Source organism: Takifugu flavidus, chromosome 13 (assembly GCF_003711565.1).
Source record: "Takifugu flavidus isolate HTHZ2018 chromosome 13, ASM371156v2, whole genome shotgun sequence".
Taxonomy (NCBI): Eukaryota; Metazoa; Chordata; class Actinopteri; order Tetraodontiformes; family Tetraodontidae; genus Takifugu; species Takifugu flavidus.
This window is the reverse complement of record NC_079532.1, coordinates 8,018,753-8,039,544: the sequence shown is the minus strand read 5'-3', so window position 1 is coordinate 8,039,544 and position 20,792 is coordinate 8,018,753. Positions and strand designations below refer to the sequence as shown.

Below are 20,792 nucleotides of genomic sequence, written 5' to 3'. Positions count from 1 at the left end.
CAATGAGAGTCGAGAGAAGAGCAACATTAATATATATTCAAGAGCTTCTGAGGCCATTTATGGAGAGTATTTGTGGGGCTAAATGCTGCCACCTTTGGACCAACGGAATCAAGAATAGTCCACCTCCGATCAAATTCAACCACAGAAAAACACATTTAAATTGACCAAATCTATGGGATTTATTAAAATACACAGCCATGACATTAAATAAAGACCGTCCGGAGGGCTCTAAGCTAAAGTAAAGCAATGTAAAATCCCCGGCTAAGAGGATGAAATCACGGAAAGCTGGCTGTCCCGATGCCGATTCGGGAGCTTCTAAAGTGAAGCCAGGTGCAGCTTATTGAGGAGACAAGATGCAGCTGGGGAGACCTGGCAGAGGCAGCGGCGGTAAACACCACGGTCATGGATGGCAGAGGGGGGTGGAAAGAGTGCGGGAGCCACACGCTCGCTGGAAACTGCCGACCGTGTCCCAAAGTGGATCCCACACCAGTGGCCAGTCCAACCTCCCGAGGTCCCACAAACGCTCCGCAGTTACCGGGATCTTTGGCAGAACTTTGTGGCAGAACACAGTCATGAAACCACCCCAGCCAGCGCAGTTTATGACCTCTATCAATACCATCAACCTGTGTCCACATCGTTACCATAGCAACCTGTTGAACTTGCCTTACAACGTAAGAATACATCTTTATGCGTTTGCCTTTTCTTTAGCGTTAAATGAGCCCGATTCGTGTCCTCAATCAAACCCCAGATGCAGAGATGAGAGAGGTCAGAATCCATCTTTTGAACAAGTCAAAAATAAAAGAATCTGTGTTTGTTTTTCAGGCGAGCACCTGATATCATATTTAACTGAAACAAACATCGCCATCTGCAAGGATGAGGCATTAGCTTGTGAGGTTCTCATGAAACGCAAACAGTAACCAGGACGCCTGGAGTCAATATAAAGCCGAGGAAGGTCAACAAAGCATTGTTTAAACCTGCGAGGAGCCGTCATCCACAGCCTCTTCTACATCATTAATCAGCCTTAGAATCTCGCCGACGTGACCACTTGGAACTGGAGCCGTCTCAGTTCGCAATGGAGGGAGTAAATTAACCCAATTGTAGTTAAGAGCAGTTTAATGTTGTTGCCATCTTAAAGCCGCACATTTATTTCCATTTATTGTGCACATAAAACCTTCACTTAGCTCACTAGCAGAACGAACAGGTCTGGAGATCTGCAGGACATTTGCTACGCAGGTGCTTCAACACTGGCAGGCTGAAGCTCTTAACGGCGCTCCGGTCCGACTCCTGCAGGATTCCAAAGACTCATTTTAATATCAGACAAGGGATGAATGATAAAAAGGATAAAGTGGGATCGTTATGTTCCAGATGCTGCCACTCAGGGATGAAGAAGATGCAAAAATCTGGACGCCATATGAGCCACACATCGGCAGGTATCTGGCACCACAATCAAAGACCTGGCCAGCCTTCAGGAGACCATAATATAAGATGTGACACAATTCACATCAAAGCTCGTGTGGAGATCAAGGTGAGACCAGATATGAAATCATTGAACTCCTAACACAAGCAGACCTAATCATCAGGTGCAGCCCTGGTGTCCGTTTCCATGACGACCCAGCTGAGCAGAGCTGTCAGTCAAGAGTTGGAACCATCACTGTGGGATTAACTCATCAAAGGTAGGAGAGCCCAGACGTGAGCCAACTGCTAAAACTGGATTTGAAATGGGCGAAACGTGCCGACGGACACTCCCACTTGCCTCTCGGAGCAGCCGAAGGGGTTAAGATGTGCAGTAACATCCAGACATAAATAACCTTTTCTGGCTGCAGATTAAAGAGAGAACATCTCTTTTCCCACCTGCAGCGCATCTGCAATAAGATCCACCAACGTAACTCATTACCTCATTTGGTGCCCTGATGCCGGAGGATGGCAGCGGTGCTCTCTGACCCCCCCCCCACCCATCCCGACCTGTCCGAACCATGTTCCCGTTGTGTTGTCACGATGCCCCTCAGGGCTCACGTCTAGGTCCTCTGCCATTGATATGAACTCTATCTGCATGTGTGTGTGTGACCTGCCCTAGAATCCCATAATCTGGATCTCTGATTTTAAACACTCCTTTTGGCAGCTCCTGACAATCTTCTATAATGACATTCCATAAAAATGAATCACTCCTGCTCTTGCAGGAATGTGGGAGGCGCTGGGAGAGAGCTGGCATCTCCAGCAGCTGCAGGTTTGAAGGTTCGCTCGGTGCTACGCATTCGCCCGGGACCACGGAGAGATGGACGTCTAAGATGGCTGAAGTATGAAGCCGCACCTTCAATCTGGGCTCGGTTCTGGTTTCCTCACCAGACAGCATCGGCCCGCTTCCTCCTGCAACTTTCTCCGATACTTTGTAACAGAAGGTTTCTCTCCTCCCTCCTGCTTTAGGCCATAAAATAAACCAGAACTCATTCTACAGACGTAAAAATTCAAAAGAAATGTCTTAAATGTGATATATATTATTAAAGGTATGCTTTTTAAAAAAAAAAAAAAAAACTTTCATCCATTCTTTCACTGAATCTGGTGCACGTGTAATTTACGAGCTGGGTTGTCGGGAGGCTGCACAGGTTCCTGGTTCCTCCTGGCATGTTGCATGGAATTGAGCTCCAGCTGTTCACCTCTGGATCTTCAACGGAGCTTCTCCCACCTCCCTGCTGATGCACCGGAGAGCAGATAACGAGCGGACTCTTTATTTTCCTGGTAAACCATCAATCCAGCGTATAAATGGTCATTTAAACCAGTCTTGTTCCCCGGTGAAAAGTTGGCTAAACCGGAAATATCAACTTCCAAACGTGGTAAACATCTTCTCGATACCATCTCCCAGGGAACTGCCTTCATATGACTCTGACTCACCGCCTCCACGCTGCCTCCAGTCGGGGCAGATGCTGCCCTACATTCACGCGCTTCTGATTTATCACATGGACTCTGCAGTTGTGTGTGATTTATTCCCATCAGGGCAGCAGACGCGCCTCAGAGGGGCTGCAGCTTTAGTCAGCAGCTCTGGGGGAGACACGTTTCTCTGGCGGTGCCACTGAAACCTCCCCGAACGAGGGTCTGGGGAAGAGGAGACGGCAACGCGATCAGAGCTGGGGTGTGAGGAGATGAGCCGGGGCTCACGAAGACCTCAACATGCAAAAAAATGCTGCGAGAGATGAAACCCGATGCAAATGTCTGTCCAGGACTGCGGCAGAATGCAAAACAACCAGCCTTCCTTTCTTCTCTGCCTTCAGAACCCTTCACGTTTGTCACATAGCAAAGGTTCTAAGAGCAAGACTCAACCTTTTCACGAGCACAGAAGGAAACCTCTGCTCGGACTCACCGCCCCAGCTGTGCGATGTTCAAACTAAGTGGTTGGTCACATCGGTTCTGGCTGGCTGAAAGGGTGGAAATAGCAGTGCAGCTTTGGGCCGCCTGCCATTAAAGACAATGGGGCTTCTCAGAGATGGAGCTTCCTTGAATTGTGCAGTGTTTCCACACACTGAATGAAAACAAGAGACCATCAGAGGTGGATTTTCCATCATGGCCATGCCCGAGATCCCAAAGGTAAAGCACCTGCTTGCAAGCTTACAGCGTGCTGTGCGTAAGAGGGGGTCTGGAATCCTTTCGCCGGTCTGGCAGGTTAGTCAGAGTGAAATGCAGACACACGAAACGGAACGAGTGCACAAATTCTACATTACTGTTTGCAGCTGGACAGAATCTTAACTCTGAACATAGAGAGCCTACGTTCAGAGGCGAGGTGTTCCAAATTAAAGTGACTCTTCCATAGTATGTCCAGCAAGAATACTATGAGCACATTGTACAGGTGAAGTCAAATTATTATTAGACATTTAATAGTAGCTGTTGCTACCACTGTCGGCCACTGGGAGGCGATAAAATCCGCCCTAGGAGGAAGACTCAGAATACATTTCAATGCCCATCCTACAAAGTATAGTGAAATCCAGTAAAATATGGGATTTCCTGTTGCTTCAGTTCAGTGGAACTGGATTTTAATCTACGTGCAAACATGAGTGCTGGGGGACCCTCCACCACTAGAGGGCGATACCGGACACTTTATTTAACTATGAATTAACTCACTGTAATATATTAGTTGTGAGGATTTTTGCTTGCGGGGAGACTAAACATTTACAGACGAAAGGCTTTTAGGATAATTTTTTTTTAATTGTATTTCTGCAAATTTCAAATTAAAGCATGAAATGAGCTTAATGCACTTGGAATGAGGGTGATTCGTTTCTCATAGCACGGAATGAAATCTTAACTCTGCGACCACAGTTTCCAAAGGGGAGCACCGATCCAAGTCTTTCATCAGTTGGCAGGGAAAAGCGTTCGGATCGTGAATACTGGTCCCGTTGTTCGGGTCGTGTGTCTGCTCGGGTCCGGTGAAACGCCACAGTAACGCAGTTTCAAAGCAACAGAAGTTAGTAGCAACAGCACGTGCGATGAATGACAGTGAAGTCTGTTTCAGACTCATGAGATCAATGTGGGTGATGTCAATGAGATTTGAGTCCCCTGCGTGTGTTGCCATGGCAATTTGGCGCGCTTGTTGTCAGTACGCTGCCTCAACGCTGCAGCAGCAGCAGATTCTGACTTCCTGAGCAGAAGTCCGATGGCACACGACAGATAAAGGAAGACTGAAAAAGTTCCAGTGATTTTGCTGAATTCATAATTAGTGACCATAAATACTGGAAGCACTTGGTTTGTTCCCTCGATACAACGCAAATACGCAAATAAACAACTGCGGCGTGCTGCAATTTTGCCAAAAAGCTCTGAAATTCACCAACTATAATTACAAATGATCAATCCTACTGGGTTCAACTGGTATAAAAGAGAGAGGACGCGTGTGATAGTTAAAGGACCTGGACGTTACTGAGACTTGACAAGTGCAGGTTCCTGCTTCTTTCCAGTTAAAGAACCAGGAACCTCCCCCGGCTGCATTAGTGGTCATTTCCCTGATGCTCAACCCGTCCTGGTCCCACGAGGGGCCCTGAGGCCGAAGGAGCCGAGCCATCTAAGGCATGATTTTCTTCTTGCACTCCACTGAGCAGAAGAGGAAGCCCTGCGCAGCCATGAAGCGCTGACCGATCAGGCACTTGGAGCAGCCGGAGCACTGGAAGCACTGTGGCTCGGCGTGCCAGTGGTGGTCGCCGTAGGAGACCCTCTGAGCCTCGGGGTCCACTGGCTTCTTGCAGGAGGAGCATTTCTGCAGCGAGAGGAAACACAGTAGCACCAGGTCTTATTTCACCTTTAGGCACCAACGTCCAGCCCCCCCAAAGCCCGACGGAGCCTCTCACCACAGCGTAGCTCTTCATGTAGCACGGCGTGCAAACGGGTTTGTCGTTCTCCATCACGTACGTCTCCCCAGCGAGGATGCAGTCGCAGTCGAAACAGCAGAAGTGCTTCAGGTGCCAGTTGTGGCCCTCGGCCTGCGTGTACTCATTGCAGAAGATCAGCTGCGGACACACGTGCGCGTTAGGACGGAGGTTAAAGTTCGGCGCGGCCGTCTTAAACAAGGATTGGAGCAGGTCTCGCCTCGTCACAGCCCGCACACCGCGGCTTCTCGCTGTCCCCGTAGTGGCGTCCGCAGTACAGCTTGCCCTTCTTCCAGAAGTAGATCATGTCCACCAGCAGCTCTTTGCAGGTACAGCACACGAAGCAGGCGGGGTGCCACAGCTTGTCGTAACCGGCCCGCTCGGCGTAGACGGCCGGCTCGCCCAGGCGCATCGGCTGCCCGCAGTGTTGGCACGACTTGAAAGGCAGTAAAAGGAAGAGAGATGGTTGGGAGGGTGCGAGTTTTTATTGCCGAGAGTAGCAGTAAAAGTGCAGTGAGTAAATACAAGAGGGGAAACCCTGAAACGAAGCAGAGAATAAGACTTGGGCTCCTTGAAACACTGCGGTTACTTGTTAAAAGTCCAAAGACACGAGTCAGAGTGGAACTAAAAGCAGGAATTAATCACAAGATGCTTCACAAGAGGAGTAAGTAACGGCACATGGTCATGATAAGACAAATGGCTTCAGTTCTAACTCATGACTCACGGAATTATAATGAAATCACCTCCATCGTCCTGTGAGAAGAGGACAGAGCCACAGGTGGTGCTGTGGCGCCATCTAGTGCACTCACCCAGTATCACAATGGGTCAGTACACGCAGCATATACAGCATATACAGCATATACAGCATATACAGCATATACAGTATATACAGCATATACAGTATATACAGCATATACAGCATATACAGTATATAAAGCTGCTTTCTAGGGGAAACAAACATCTCAATAAAACTCCACCAGGTTCTACCGACCATTCTGGACAGAGTCGGGACATCTTTAAGAGTGGAGGCGGCTCTTTCAATGCGTCAAAAGTCGATGGCTGGATTATAATTCAGAATTCCAATGAATGGGTCAGTAAAAAAGAAAATTAAATGACTTACAAAGCTCTGCTGTGGTTGTCCAAGAGCGCCCATGGCTCCAGCGGTGGAGGTCGTCCCCGTGGCTCCTCCGGGTGGCCCAAATTCCTCAGGTGGTACCAGGCTTGGTCCGGTACCACCAGACCCCGTCACAACTCCACTTGGACCATTTCCAAAAGACAGAGCTCCAGCATCAGCAGCACTTCCTGGTCTAAACCCAGAACCTGCTCCTCTTCCACCAGCGCCAGCAGGACCTCCAGGTCCAGAACCTGCCCCTCCAACACCAGGAGCACCTCCGACTTCCCCTGTTCCGGGCTTCCCCCCTGCCTGGACCACAGCCATGTCTTCAGGCAGCAGGACATCTCCCACCCCCAGGGCCTCGTCCTTGTACTTGCGGACAAACTGTTGCATCTTCTTAACCTCTGCCGGGCTCAGCTCGTGGCACTTGGACGGGTCCTGGTCGTGCTCGGGCAGCTGACGGGCCATCTGCTGCCGACGGTACGCAGCTCCTTGGGTGCCGGCCACAGGACGCTTCTCTGGTGGGAGCAGCTCAATGTAGCGCACTGCCTGGAAGTCAGAGGGTAAAGAAGAAAGGCTGAGCCTCGGGCCGGGACATCACGGACCAATCAGAGAGAGTCTGGAGGTGAAAAGAACTTTAACACAGAGAGTTGTGGTGAAAACATCAAGCCGTCCAAGGACCCATAGAGCAGAAGACAAAATAAAGGTTCCACACAATAGAAGCTGCGTGTGAGAGGACTCAGATTCCTCATTATAAAGCCAACATAGATCTGGGATTTACTGAGAGACGCTCTGGATTTATGGAATAATCTGACGGCTATCTTGACCTCCTGAGGACCAAAACCTCTCCAAAGAACCCCTCTAAGCTCTATTATGGTTGTGTGCTGTGACAATGGGTAGGACATTTTAATTAACAGTCTCATTCTTTGCATTTGAACAGGTATCTACAGGTAAACAGCACATTAGCTGCTAAATCTGCTGCACTTCAAATTAGGAGGTAACAAGTGTGTGTCATGCTAGCTGTGAGTCAAGATGGGACAAAAAACACGACGGATGAATTGTAGGGCTTTTTCACGCGTTAATACAACATTTTACATTAAAAAAAGAAATAAAACCACTGTATGCAGCAGCCTGTGTGAAGCAGAGAGCACACGGTTAATTTTTTTTAAAAACATAAAACAGCGTCTGCTTGAACCGGTGTGTTCATTTTTTTTGTTTTAACCACCAAATTTTGGGTGCTAATATACTCATTTTATCCTTAGTCTGGATAAAATGCAGGGTCACAAAGGCTATAATTGCCCCACAATTTAACTGTCAAAACAACTTTGTTAATAATCCAAGCGTCCGCCTGAACTCCTACCAGGTGCTTGTTGGCCACTGGTGGCGCCCACTCGTAGGTGACGGATTTCATTGGTGCGTCTTTGGGAACCGGCGCCACATTGGCAGACGCGGTGCTGATATGAACCGGCACCAGGTTGCCTCTGACAGGTGTAGCAGCGGCTGATACAGCCTGAGGTGCCGTGTTGTTGGGCGCAGCACCAGGAGCAGCGCCCGCTGAGGGAGCTGCTGCAGGCTGCACGATGCCTGCCGGGCCAGCAGGGGGCACCAGAGTGGAGGAGGCGCTGGGCGGTATGACGTGCGCGGTGGCGGGACTGGGGAGGGTGATGGTGATCATGTTGCCTTCGTAGCTGGGGATGCCGTCCTTCTTCAGCTTGGCGATGAGGCCGGTGTACTTGGTGTCTTCGAAAAGCTTCCCAACCTTCTTGTTCTCCTCCGTGTTCATCTGCACGTTGTGCTCCGTCAGCCCACATTTGCAGTTTCTGCAGATTTTCCTGCAGAGGAGAGTGAAACAACTTGGGTCAAACCCCAGTTTTAGGATAAACCAGTCGTTGTAAGAACTCCTAAACATAATGTTGCTGTTTATTGCTCTACATCTGCTGTGGAAAACGCTGACTCAGCAAAGCTCAGTTCTCCTGACACCTCCCAGCAGAAGCAGCTTCATATTTGCACCGTTAGCATGACGTCGTCCAACTGCTCAGCAGGCTCCAGGACGCCCGCGCGCACATGCGGGTCGGCGGCAGGAAACGCTCGAAAAGAAATGCAACAAAAGCTTTAACATCTACGAGCAGCAGAGGGTGACGGCGACCCGTGGACAGACACAACGTGCACGACTGTGTCCCCGTGATGAGGGAACGCTCCTGCACAGCCAAACCCGAGCTTCCGTCGCCTTCAACACAAACACGCACACTGAGTTTACGCAGCCCACAAACAAAGTCTGCCCCCCCCCCGTCAGATTGCAACATTCCTGGCCCCGTGTCAGACGTGTCCAAGGGTGAGCTCATGGCGTGGGCTTTTGTGCTGGAGCACCTGGCGATGTTGATGTCTTCAGGAAAACCAGCCGAGTGTGGATGATTGTGCAGCCGGAGCAGCGTTTCATGAGCCGCTGCTCCAAATGAATGCGCATATTGTTCCGAGACAGAACCCTGGGTAGTTCGGGGGTCTGCGCGCTTCCTTTCTTGTGTGGGACAGAGGAAGTGGACTGTGCAGGAGGGTTTTGGAGCCTGACGGCTGATAGACGGGGCACGCACCTCCAGAAGTGGAGCTCGAAGCCTTCGCACTTGTCCTTGCACTTCAGGCAGGCGGCGCCAGCACCAAACTCATGGCCCAAGGTCATCTGGAAGCAGAGCACATGACAGAGACCGTGAGCGTCTTTACACTTTGATTACATTAAACAATAACGGGGCACATTCCTGGGGTGAGGTGTGTCACGCGGGAACAATTAAAAATGGGAAATGGCTGAGCTGGAGCCCAAGAAACGGAACAGAGAACCCAGATCACCAGTCTGTGGGTGCTGCTAATCGAAATGTGCAAAGATTTAGCATCTCACACACCTAAGAGACTCGACCCGCCGCTCCTCATGACCATATTTGGTCAGCTGTTCATGGTTTCTGAAGTCCTCCTGGGACCCCAGCAGCCCCCCTCCCTGTCAGAATGATGCTTTTGAGCCACATGGTACCAACTAAAGAGGAGCGACGGCGGCGACGCCCAGCCAACGCCACTGTAACTATACTGTAGCTTAGCTTAGCTTAGCAACGCTGCAGATCTCAGCAGATAGAATCCAACAGCAGGTTTTCCCACAGCGCTGGCGTGAGCGGAGAGCTTGGCACCTTGACTTTAAAGTCATATTCCACCCATTAAACGGAAAACTCTCGTGCACAAACTCGTCCTGGCTGAAATTCCAGCGAGTCAGAAAGTTGCAAGATGATCTGGCTGCAGCTGCTCTGAGCAGGAAGGAAGAGCAGGAGCGGTTTCTTCTTCTACTGATAGTTAATCAGAGGTTTACTCATAAAAAAAAGTCCTTTTATCTGTCACTTTAAGCTAACATCAAACATTTGCTGGTCCTAAATTCACTGCTTTAGTCCGGGACTTCTGTGGAAACTATCTGAGGGGGAATTTTTATGTTTAAAAAAAGGCACTTTATCTATAAATCTTTGGTGTTTCTCCTATTTTTTTGACACTTTACGATGATTCATTGGCAGATTCAATGATGACAAACGCGGCCTGGCCGGCCGACGTCAGGGGGGGGGATGATTCAGGCTGAGGTCAGACGGGAATCAGCCCGTTTCCTGCACCAACGCCGCTTCATTCAGGAGGCTGAACTGTTAGCGCGCAGTCTTCCTGCGAGCCTGAATTAGCTTAATTAAGCAGAACACACGGAAACATGGGTTCCGCTGTCTGAAAATAAGCAGTTTCAGCTCGAGAGTAATTACACGGGCCTGGCGCTGGTGGACGCCCCCCCGCCGTCGACGTGCGGCCTCTGTACATTTATCTCCGTCAGGGATTAAAAGCAGATGTCAGCCTGAATCCGTCTGGGTCATCCTGCTGCTCAGAAACGCTTCCCTGCAGCTCGAATAAACACATGACTTCAATTAAAACATCTCCGAACCAGAGCTACGAGCCCAAGAACAAAGGCAGGTTCAAACTCAAAAACCCGCCGAGGCCGGCGAGTTTCAAGAACAACTGGCTGACAGCTGCATGATGACAAATGATTAGTGCCCAGCGGGCGCCAGCCAGCGGCGTTAATGTGGATTAACATCAAGAAGGTGCTGGGGAAACGGGCCTAACGGGCCTAACGGGCCCCCCGAGGGACAACATCCACCGTCTCCTTCCAGCCTCAGATTTATGAGGTTTGGTGGAGCGAATAACACGCCAGTGTGTCCATCTTCATGTAACGGATACGGAGAAAGATCAGAGGTATTCCAGGAATGCAAAGAATCTTACTGCCCGATGATGTGGACGGAACATGAATCTACTGGACTTTAACTTTAACATCTACTTTAACTTTAACGCGTTTACTACAATAAATGAATTAGCATCTTGAGCCTCGAATGAAGATACACTGCAATAACTTTAACTTTCTTCTGAAGATGGTCGGTAATTCAAAATATTTTAATCTGGTGTATTTGGTCTTCTTAGAACGTTGAGCAGTGCAGCTTAATTAGGTTAATGCAATAAGCTATAATTGGTTTATGGAGTTATGGAAGACTTTTTAGTTATTAACATATAGAACTGCTTATAATATACCACACTTATTTTTACTTGTTTATAAGTTTATATGTGCTGGTTGAGCTAAATGTCCGAGCTGAAATTTGTGACTTTGCTTGTGTGAGTTTGTTAATAAAGAAAACAAGACAATAAAGTTTTAACACACTTTTTCTACAAAGAGGAAGACGTCACACAGAAGGTTAAAGGCTTGGTTTCATCAACTCCTGCCAAGAAGTTACTTCCAATTCCATCTATGAAAATAAAAGAAATGCTAAATGGAACCGTTTCGGACCAAAAAGTGAAAACCAGTCGGAGACCGGCCTGAACCGAGAGTCCACCTGCCGGGGTTCGCCACACCTTTCTGGGTGTCTCCTGCTCAGGCTCGGCGCGGAATTCTTACCTTCTTTACTTCCTTCTCTATCTCCATTTTGTCTGTCAGTGCGAATTTTCCTGCAGACGAAGTGGACAGGCCAGCCTTCACCCAGACCGCTACTTAAAACCAAAACTAGCGGGGCAGGAGAACAACAAACACGGCTTCACCGTCCGCTTTCACTCCGGTGTCCGGTTCCGAGGAGACGTCAAGTCTTCCAGAGTAAACCACCCCGTTTCCGCTCGGTGCTTTCAAAATAAGATCACCACGATCCTACAGTTTTAGAAGCGAGGAAAAAATAGTCACGCTGCTGTGTGTAGATATAAAAAAAAGGGAAAGTAATGTAGAGAAATATAAACCCGAATCGATTCATTCAGTTGAGAAAAATACTAGCGAGAATCTAAAATCAAAGTGTTCAACAAAGATTTCCAATGGAGAGTCCATTAAAGATTCTAAAGATAATGGTAATAATAAAATAAAACCTACCGGCAAACTCCCAACTTCAGGAAGACATGACCTGCTTTCGTGAAAAATTAAAATACAAATAGCTGTATGCTCTGTATTATAATTTGATACTCGACAAACCTCAAAGCAAGGTGTTTGCCGGTTTTATTATATGGGGAGCTACTAGAACCGACATTTAAACCAGAATGGCTTTTTTGGCCTCTTTCCCAAACGTGAATTTGTTATTTTGTTTTACAATCAGTCCTCTTTTATTTTGAAAACATCCTTTGTGCAGTTTCTAAAGCATTTTTGCTTCTTTTTGCTTCGCTTGTTCACTTTTGATTGAGTTGAAGGCGGGGCTTTGACATGATTGATGTTCCCTTTGGCCAATCAGAATAATGAATTCACAGACGAGCCAATCGCAGAGTGAATAGGGCGTATATCTGTCGCAACAAAGGGCAGGACAGCAATTTGGCTGTTTCTTTATGTCTTTACTAATATTGCAGTTTTTTTGTTTGATTTTTTTTATTTTAAGTATTACTCCTAGTAGTAGTGTCTGGAGATTTTATACATGGATGTGTTCAGTATGCTGACACATGTCAGGCAGCTCTTCCCTTATTTTCAGGAAACTGTGGTTGTAACATATGGTAAAAAGAAAGTGACGGAGCCGTTTTAAAGGAAGCAACGGTGTCACACCCTGACAGTTTGGGTCTGAGTTTCTGTTCAGGGTCTTGGTCAAGTGCGGATGCAGTTTCCCAGCAACACTTTGACCTATCCTGTCTGGTATGAGCATTTGCGCATTGCAATATTTATTTGACAGTTTTGGCATCTATATGGACATATTTTGTGTTCTGTCATTCTTGCTGCAGATTATAAACTTAAACGCAAGCTCTTTTTTAAAAAAAAGAAAAGAAAAGTGTATGATAACAAAAGGTAAGGACATCAGAGTGATTCTGGCTTTATTTCTAGTCATTATCTGTCAATGTAGGTGTTTTTTAAGGTCTGCACCGTTTGAATTTGAAAATAAATAGTCTTTTTGGCAGTGGGACTGTGTCATCATTGGCCCTGTACACCGATGGGGCCACTTGCTAAAACACCAGACTGCCCTCTAGTGGACACATCTGGTAAAGGCTGGATCATTTAATTGAATTGACTCTAAAAAGTAATTCCAAAACAATGGTCGACCAAAGTACTTTACAACTATAAAAACAATGTAGATGGCACTTGTCTTTATGACAAAGGCAGGAATCTGAAACTGAAAAGTCAGTACGTTTGTCGGCTCTTGACATCTGGTGACTCCTGCAGCCAAAGCCACCAAGAATTAAACCCGTCGTTTTGTTCAACCTGAATTAACGAAATACTTCTGTACCAGCACAGATGGGTTTTTCATTTTTTTTAAATATGGAAGAATATTGGCAATGATCAATTTAAAGAACGACATCTTTGTGGTGTTCATGTTCCCCATAAATTTGGTAATTTGAGACATAACTACATAATAAATCTACATGACTCAGAGCTTTTTGCATTAAGTCGCATTGCAAAGGGAATAAATGACATTATCTTCTACTGTGAACCTGAAACCCCCCTGCAGGTGTTTTTCCACACCTTCTTTACTTTTCCCCATTTTTTCTTTTTTTTTCTTTATCAGTTCGGTTACACAACACAAGTGTTGAGATTCTGGGATGGCGGGGAGACGTGCAGTTGCACAACAACACGCTTTTCTCTATTCCGATGCGTAAAACACATAAAACAATGTTGACATTGGTAGTTAATTTAGAAAAAATAAAACGAAACTTACCGACCTCATATATAACAGTCTAGAATTACAGTAAAAAAGCACAAAGGTTGATGGAATCTCCTCCTTCTGCAACGGCCAAGTACCAAAATCCCATTTCCCAGTCAAGAATTAAGAAGATTAAAAAAATAAAAGTCATCAGAAAGAAACAGGAGTTGCCACTTCATTTCTAAATGTAGACAAATGTGACAGCAAACCAGGAGCTGTGGTGAGCTCAATCATATGGAGACACCAGCAGCACGCAGACACACACACACACACACACACACACACACACACACACACACACACACACTTTACTCCATGTCGTTACCATGTTTTAATGTTTTCTCTAATTGAAGGACACATCTGAGTCCCTGCGGGTTCACATTCCCATGTTTGCTCACTATCTCCCCATCAGTGTGAGACCGGGACCAGCTGCTGACACAACACCCACACCTTGAGCAAGGCAGGGGTTTGGACACGTGACCTGCTGCGCCGAGCCATAAAAACCTTCCCCCCCTGCCAGCGCCACACTCTTGGTCATGATGAGGGGGTTACTGGTGTTCGCCACGCTCTTTGTCGCTGCTCTCTGCAGGGAGACATTTGTGGGGTGAGTGGACCGGACAGGGAGCGCGAGTGCACGTGCACCCGCCTGCGAACGTGCACGTTCCTCTGAAGTTTTCACTTTTTTCCTGCTGTTTGACTCCAAATGAAGCTAAGGCTCACGAGGCCCGTGCGGGTCGTCTGTCGTTGGCTGAACATCTTCCTTCAAAGACCTCGATCTTTGTTACCTCGGCACCAACGATGATGCAGCAGAACTCTGCGTCGTGTTCTCCCCGTGTGGAGCCCGGAAAGCAGAAGCAGCTCTGAGCTCTTTCTTCACCAGACGTGTGCTAACGCCTCTGACCGACCGTTGTGGTTCTTCTCTTGCAGAGATAAAGTGCTGCGTATTATTCCAAAGAATGAGGCTCAGCTCTCCTTTCTCAAGAGCATGGAGGACATGCCCGAGGTCATTTATGATCCAGACAAAAGAAAAAAAGGCACATTTAACAGGTGTGAAACATCCCAAACTGAGCATTTTGCTTTCAGATTGACGTCTGGAGGGGAGTGACAGAAGTGGGAATTCCTGTGGATGTCAGAGTTCCCGCCCAGCACCTGCCTGTGGTTAAAGTCCACCTGCAGAGCCAGGACATCCAACACTCCACCATGATCGAGGACTTGCAGGTGCCGACACACTAACAATCTCAATCTCCAGTTTATTTACGGACCAATCTGGATCCGACGCCCTCGGTCGGGAGCGTTCCAGCTGTTTGCAGCGGCTGGGGGCTGAGGAGTGACGGTGCTGGACTCTCTGCAGGTGCTGCTGGACGAGGAGCTGGAGGGGATGGAGTCGGCTGCTCGTTTCGCTGACCCGAGGAACACCGACAGCTTCGACTACTCCAACTATCACACCCTGAGCGAGGTGAGCTCACTCGGCGATCTAGAGGGTCTGGCAGGTGTTTTCATGGGATGTTGGGCTTCACTGGGCGATGCACCAAACGGGCTCCTGGTCTAGAGTGAAGGGCTGTGCAGCCATAGGAAGCAAAAGCCCAGGGCCGTTATGGGGTCTCCACCGCCCACCTGAGCCAGCCTCTCCAGGGTTTGCCCTCCCAGCTCCATCAGAACTGCGTTGGGGCTGAACCTGATTCACAAACTGTGGCTTCGTTTCAGATCTACAGTTTCCAGGACATGCTGGTGGCTGAGAATCCCAGCCTGGTCAGCAAGATTGTGATCGGTCAGAGCTACCAGGGCCGCGCCCTGAACGTGCTGAAGGTGAGCGAAGCAGGATTCTTGATGTCGAGTGTTCGCACGGAGGTTTGTTTCATCACCCCGTTTGCTCCCTCGTCTTAGTTCAGCACCGGTGGAAGCAACCGTCCCGCTATCTGGATCGACACTGGAATCCACTCCAGGGAGTGGGTGACTCAGGCTAGCGGCACCTGGTTCGCTAAAAAGGTGATTTGATAATTGTGTTATTTTTGCGCTCTTGAGCGGCCCCTGGATATAAATTTGCTCCCTTGGCTGTCACATCTTCCTAGATTGTGACCGATTACGGGAAAGATCCGGCTCTCACTGCCATCCTGAACAAGATGGACATCTTCCTGGAGATTGTAACCAACCCCGATGGCTTCTACTACACCCACAACAACGTGAGTCAACGTGAGGCCACCGCTGTAGCTTTATTACCATGCCAACGATGAACCTTTAGGATGTTTTAAATTCTCCAGAACCGTATGTGGCGTAAGACCAGGAAGCCCAACCCTGGATCCAGCTGTGTGGGAGTCGACCCCAACAGAAACTGGGATGCTGGTTTTGGAGGTAATGTCTGCTTCAGATCGTCCTTCTCCAGAAACGTTCTAAACATTATATACATGATATTGGGTTTTATTTGAATGTGTGTAGGACCCGGCGCAAGTGGCAGCCCCTGCTCAGAGACCTACCGTGGAACCAGAGCTCACTCGGAGAGTGAAGTCAAATCCATCGTGGATTTTGTGAAGGCTCACGGAAACATCAAGGCATTCATCTCCATCCATTCCTACTCCCAGATGCTGCTGTACCCTTACGGCTACACCAGAACTCCAGTGAAGGAACAGGCTGAGCTGGTAATATTCACTTTTTAAAAAAGCCTTTGGTCTCATATTTGACTGCTGGACTGGATTTGAACATGTGCAGGAATCATTCTGGAAACCATTTTGTGTTCACTCTCTTCACAGCATAGCCTGGCTAAGAAAGCTATTACTGACCTGGCCTCCCTGTACGGTACTTACTACAGATACGGCAGCATCATCAATACCATCTGTAAGTTTGAGCGCTTAAATCTAAACGGATTCACTAAATGGAAAATACGAAGTGTCGTGAATAACTTCAAATGTGCGACTTTCAGACCAAGCTAGCGGGGGAACCATTGACTGGACTTACAACCAAGGAATCAAGTACTCCTACACCTTTGAGCTGAGGGACACTGGTCGCTATGGCTTCATCCTGCCGGCCAATCAGATCCTCCCCACAGCCAAGGAGACTTGGCTGGCTCTCATGACCATCATGAATCACACCTTCAAGAACCCCTATTAAGTCAGTGGGTCAGTTCTACTATAGTCTAGTTACTAGACTCTAGTAAATAAAAAAATATTATGAAGGCTGCCATTTTTATGTTTTATTTCAAATTTTGTAGCATTAGAGCCACTTAAATCTGTCTCCTAAAGAGGAAGTTTACATGAAATACAGTATAATCAGTAGAGCGCACACGCCGTCACCCGCTATTACACGCATCGGCCACTAGAGGGCACTATAACCATCTCAACCTTTAACATTAAAATAGCCATTTCCAATTATTTCCAAGAATTTTCTTCCTTAAAATGAACTCGAATTTTCCCTCTTATTTAATAAGTATTAACCTTAATATGAGGAAAAGTAGGATGCTTTCTGCCATAAATTGATTAAGTCTGTAGAGGGGGAAATAAAACATCAAATTTAATATCTAGTCGACGCCACATTAGCATTCCAACATTCAAAAAAATTAAATAAAACACAGCAGTCTGTTAAGAATGTGCAACACGACCATCATCATTAAAACGAGCACTTCAAAGATCAAAAATGGGTTAGATTTGAGTGGAAAAACGCAGAAGTGCAATAAATTCACATTTTACAAAGAAGCTAATGTGCTTCACATCTGAGAATGACCCTTACGCATACACATTAAACCATTTTAAGTTGAAATTACGCGTGTGTGTGTGTGTGTGTGGGGATTTGCAGATAGTACACTCTAAATATGAAGGCATTCTCATCAAGCCTTGAGTTCATTAAAGCAGACCTGAAAATTAGCTGAAAATGTCCTCCGTGAATCAAATAGCATTGTTTCCATGTTGCCAGACATGACATTCAAAACTAGAACTCAAAGTGGTTATTCAGCTCTCCAAAATGTGCATATAAAATGTGCAGTGGGCCCGATCTATTCTGTAGGAGAGAGGAAAACCGCATCTGACAACATCTCCCTTACCGCTGAGTTTAGGACAAGAGGAAAATGTCAATTATAGTCCAGGGCCCAGTCCTTTGACTCCACCTAGTTAACCCACATGTACGGTGAGGCATCAAAATTCCCCACACCGTCACAACTGCACCCTCTCACAGACAGTTGCAGTTTTCACAATAAAGCATCTTCATGATTTCCTCACCACGTTTGAGGGGAATGCGCCCTCACAATGTTACCAGCCGGTGGCGCTATATCCACGACTACGCGTTGCAATATAGATTTATTTAGGCTGCAACCAGGAAAAAGATGTCCAGTTGTACAGTTCAAACATGAACACGATCCAATCTACTCCTTAGGAGGAGTTTGTTGGAATACACTTTTTCATTTGGGCCCTCAAAAAGGCATCTGATTTAGGGGAATAATAACAATAAAAATAAAAATAATAAAGGAAAAAACAAAACAGGGTCTCGTGCCAGTCGGGGTTCCATCCTACTACTGAAGCAGACGGCGCTTCCATCCAGGTCTGCTTTGACGTTCTATCTCCACGGTATCCTCTGGACTCTGGTGCTGGGCCTCGCTGACGTCCGAGAGCTGGACGTCAAGTTGGTGGCTGAAGTGTCGCCATAAAACACGAGAACACACACGAGAACACACACGAGAACACACACGAGAACACGCATGAGAACACGCATGAGAACATGCTGCGGTAGACACACATGTGGACAAATCTGGCTTTTTCCTGACAGAAATGGTCTTACTGCTGCTGTTGCTGTAGGGGAGGAGCTTGTCCAGTCGCTCCTGGATCTTGACCAGCTCGTCTTCTGTGAACCAACATCTGGTCTCGGCTGCTGCTGGCTGACGCTGCGGCGGCGGCGGCGGCGCGGTGCTTTTCTTCCTCCGAGATGTCGGGGGAGAGGCCCAGCATGAGGCTGGGAAGGTTCCTGTGGTCATACCTTCTGGGAAAGTCTGAGCGACTACCTTCAGGCCTGGGAACAATCAGCAGAGTCTTTGAAACATGCCCGAAGGGTTCAGCTGTGATGCCAGTAGAGATGAACGTCCTAGCTAGAGTGACTCTCACCTCCTGATAGCATGAAGAGATTATCGATTCCGCGCTGACACATGGAGGTGGCTGCCTGCACGGCGATCCTTTCGTCCTCATCATAAATAATGATGATTTTCCCTGGTCTGTTTTTCTAACAAGGTTGTGGGTTAAGTTCGGCCAACTCATTTCAGGATGTCCTTAAAGAGGTTTCACGGCAGTGGTTTGCATAAGGATACATATTCCAGTATTTCCTTTGTGAAGGGGTTCATAGTTCGGAGCAACATGACCGAGGGGAAACTGTGAGCTGCCAGAGATAAAAACATTTATCACAAAGGATCATTTTAGAAAATCAGAACCTGTTTAAATGACCCGACATCGAGGCTGTGTCTCATACCGCTGATGATGTGGCAGGAGTCGAACTCCTCCCGGTCCCGTAGATCCAGCAGCAGGTAGGGGCAATCGGGACAGGGCTTCTCGGGGGGCATGTTTTTGTAGACCGCCTTGATTCCTAAATTGTCATCCTTCAGCTTGAGGTCCATCTCTCCCACGCCATTAATGACGCTGCCAAACGCAAAACAACTATTGGCGACGGTACGAAGGCTTCGCTGCTGTCTCACAGGGTTCCAAAGTACCTGATCAGCAGCGACCTCTCAGTGGAGCAGACGTCAGAATCTTCCACAGCTGGAGAACACAATGGAGATGAGGCCTTCGAGGACTCTTCAGAGGGAGACTGTGTGTCTGACTCAGATGCCAATGACAGACTCTCTGCAAGTCAGTGAAAAAGAAATTACAGCCAGTAATAATCTGCTATGAGCACTCCCACAAATCCAGGTGTGTATGTACATTTTTGCAGTAATCACCTATATGCTTAAAACCCAGAAACAAATTCATCTCTACAGCAATGAAGTCAACGTTTAGGAAATTTATGTTACCTTCCGTGACTTGGGACTCAATTTCATCACTCTCACTCTGGTCTGATATGATGGATACCTGAAGTATCTGATTAAGAAAAAGATTAGGTATGAAACTCTTAGGGGAAAAGAAGGTCTGTGCATACAGGAGATACAGCAAGTCAAGGAAAGTACCCAGAGCTGTCGCTCCAGAAACAATCGTTTCAGCAGTCTATTAATTATTAAGTGCTGTAAAAGGATCAGCCTCTTTAACTAGACCACCTCACCACTGGAAACATAGGAGTAAAAAATAAAAGCTGCTTACCAACTGTGCAAGCGTTTCCACTTTTAACCGCTTGAATATTTCATCCTTCTGATACCTATAATCTGAAACGGTGGTTTAGGAAAAGTGATAAAAATTATCTTACGCAATATTGTAAGGAGTGATCCTCAAAGGTGCAGTCAGTCTTTGAAAAGTATTATTTTAACAGAACAGCATGATGTTACTATTTATGGTTAACTGTATAATATGGGCACCTTGTTCATGTCATAGAAATATGTCTGCTGAATCAAAATCGTGATTTAAATTTGACTGTGTAATATGCAAATACAATTCATATTATAAAACTGAAAATGGTTAACAAATGGCAAACAAGTATCACTTAAATTTATACTCACTTTTTTTAATATCTGCCAGTCTTTCCATGTACTTTGTAACGCTATGTCCTATAAAGTACCAGTGACAGTCATTACACAATAATAAAGGCACAACACATTTATAATAATGACAATCATTTGCAATGAAATACCTGTGTCCAGCTTTCTTTTAATATGTTCATATTTCGGGTTTTTAGGGAACCTTGCTTCCGTATACTGGAAGGAAAAACAAATTTAGAGTAAGCTTTATAATAAACAATATTTGGAAAGCAAATGCTACGTGCACAAACACGTTTAATCGGTCACGCTGTGGCCCTTGCAGGTGTTTCTCGTTGATATGGAAACGCCAATGTGATTGCTAACAGCTAACTATGGGCAACTCTTTTTGCAAAGTACATTACTTACAGTAGGAAACGCGTGGTATGTATACACATCTTGGTATAGGCTAAATAGGTTGATACAATAAGTAAAAATGTAAACGAGGAAAGGTTACCTTCGCACTACCGATGCTCCGACTGAACGACATCTTTCCAAACAGAAAAGCCAAACTGGGTTTTAAGATTCAACAATGACTGTGGTGATTGGTCGACGCCCGTTCACGGACCAAT

At 46.9% G+C, this 20,792-nt stretch overlaps 3 protein-coding genes across 3 annotated transcripts; 1 reads left to right on the top strand and 2 right to left on the bottom strand.

Annotated features, from left to right (window-relative positions):
* Nucleotides 1-4,170: 4,170 nt before the first annotated feature.
* tes (testis derived transcript (3 LIM domains)) lies at nt 4,171-11,594 on the bottom strand. The gene is made up of 7 exons (XM_057051356.1): nt 11,399-11,594; nt 9,042-9,127; nt 7,814-8,285; nt 6,460-7,002; nt 5,560-5,775; nt 5,322-5,480; nt 4,171-5,230 (listed from the first exon to the last, which is right to left on the bottom strand). The coding sequence occupies exons 1-7, from the start codon at nt 11,423-11,425 to the stop codon at nt 5,039-5,041; spliced, it is 1,695 nt and encodes a 564-aa protein (XP_056907336.1). The 5' UTR covers nt 11,426-11,594; the 3' UTR covers nt 4,171-5,038.
* Nucleotides 11,595-14,071: 2,477 nt separating this feature from the next.
* cpa5 (carboxypeptidase A5) lies at nt 14,072-16,766 on the top strand. Its single transcript, XM_057051359.1, has 11 exons — nt 14,072-14,199; nt 14,523-14,598; nt 14,679-14,813; nt 14,947-15,051; nt 15,300-15,401; nt 15,480-15,581; nt 15,665-15,775; nt 15,854-15,944; nt 16,029-16,228; nt 16,340-16,424; nt 16,510-16,766. Exons 1-11 carry the CDS (start codon nt 14,132-14,134, stop codon nt 16,695-16,697), a joined length of 1,263 nt encoding a protein of 420 aa, XP_056907339.1. The 5' UTR covers nt 14,072-14,131; the 3' UTR covers nt 16,698-16,766.
* A 1,321-nt stretch (nt 16,767-18,087) lies between these two features.
* On the bottom strand, nt 18,088-20,745 carry cep41 (centrosomal protein 41). Its single transcript, XM_057051360.1, is given in 12 exon segments — nt 18,088-18,205; nt 18,270-18,310; nt 18,313-18,581; nt 18,674-18,788; nt 18,874-18,941; nt 19,032-19,198; nt 19,270-19,402; nt 19,570-19,636; nt 19,853-19,914; nt 20,206-20,253; nt 20,337-20,400; nt 20,678-20,745. Coding segments are annotated over 12 exon segments (1,185 nt in total). The 5' UTR covers nt 20,711-20,745.
* Nucleotides 20,746-20,792: the final 47 nt, after the last annotated feature.

Coding starts and splice junctions, on each gene's coding strand:
- tes (XM_057051356.1), bottom strand. CDS start 11,425: ATGGAGATAGAGAAGGAAGTAAAGAAG. Junction 8,286..9,041: donor TTCGAGCTCCACTTCTGGAG/GTGCGTGCCCCG, acceptor TCTCCTCTGCAG/GAAAATCTGCAGAAACTGCA. Junction 5,231..5,321: donor ACATGAAGAGCTACGCTGTG/GTGAGAGGCTCC, acceptor CTCTCGCTGCAG/AAATGCTCCTCCTGCAAGAA.
- cpa5 (XM_057051359.1), top strand. CDS start 14,132: ATGATGAGGGGGTTACTGGTGTTCGCCACGCTCTTTGTCGCTGCTCTC. Junction 15,052..15,299: donor ACTATCACACCCTGAGCGAG/GTGAGCTCACTC, acceptor GCTTCGTTTCAG/ATCTACAGTTTCCAGGACAT. Junction 15,945..16,028: donor CTGGGATGCTGGTTTTGGAG/GTAATGTCTGCT, acceptor GAATGTGTGTAG/GACCCGGCGCAAGTGGCAGC.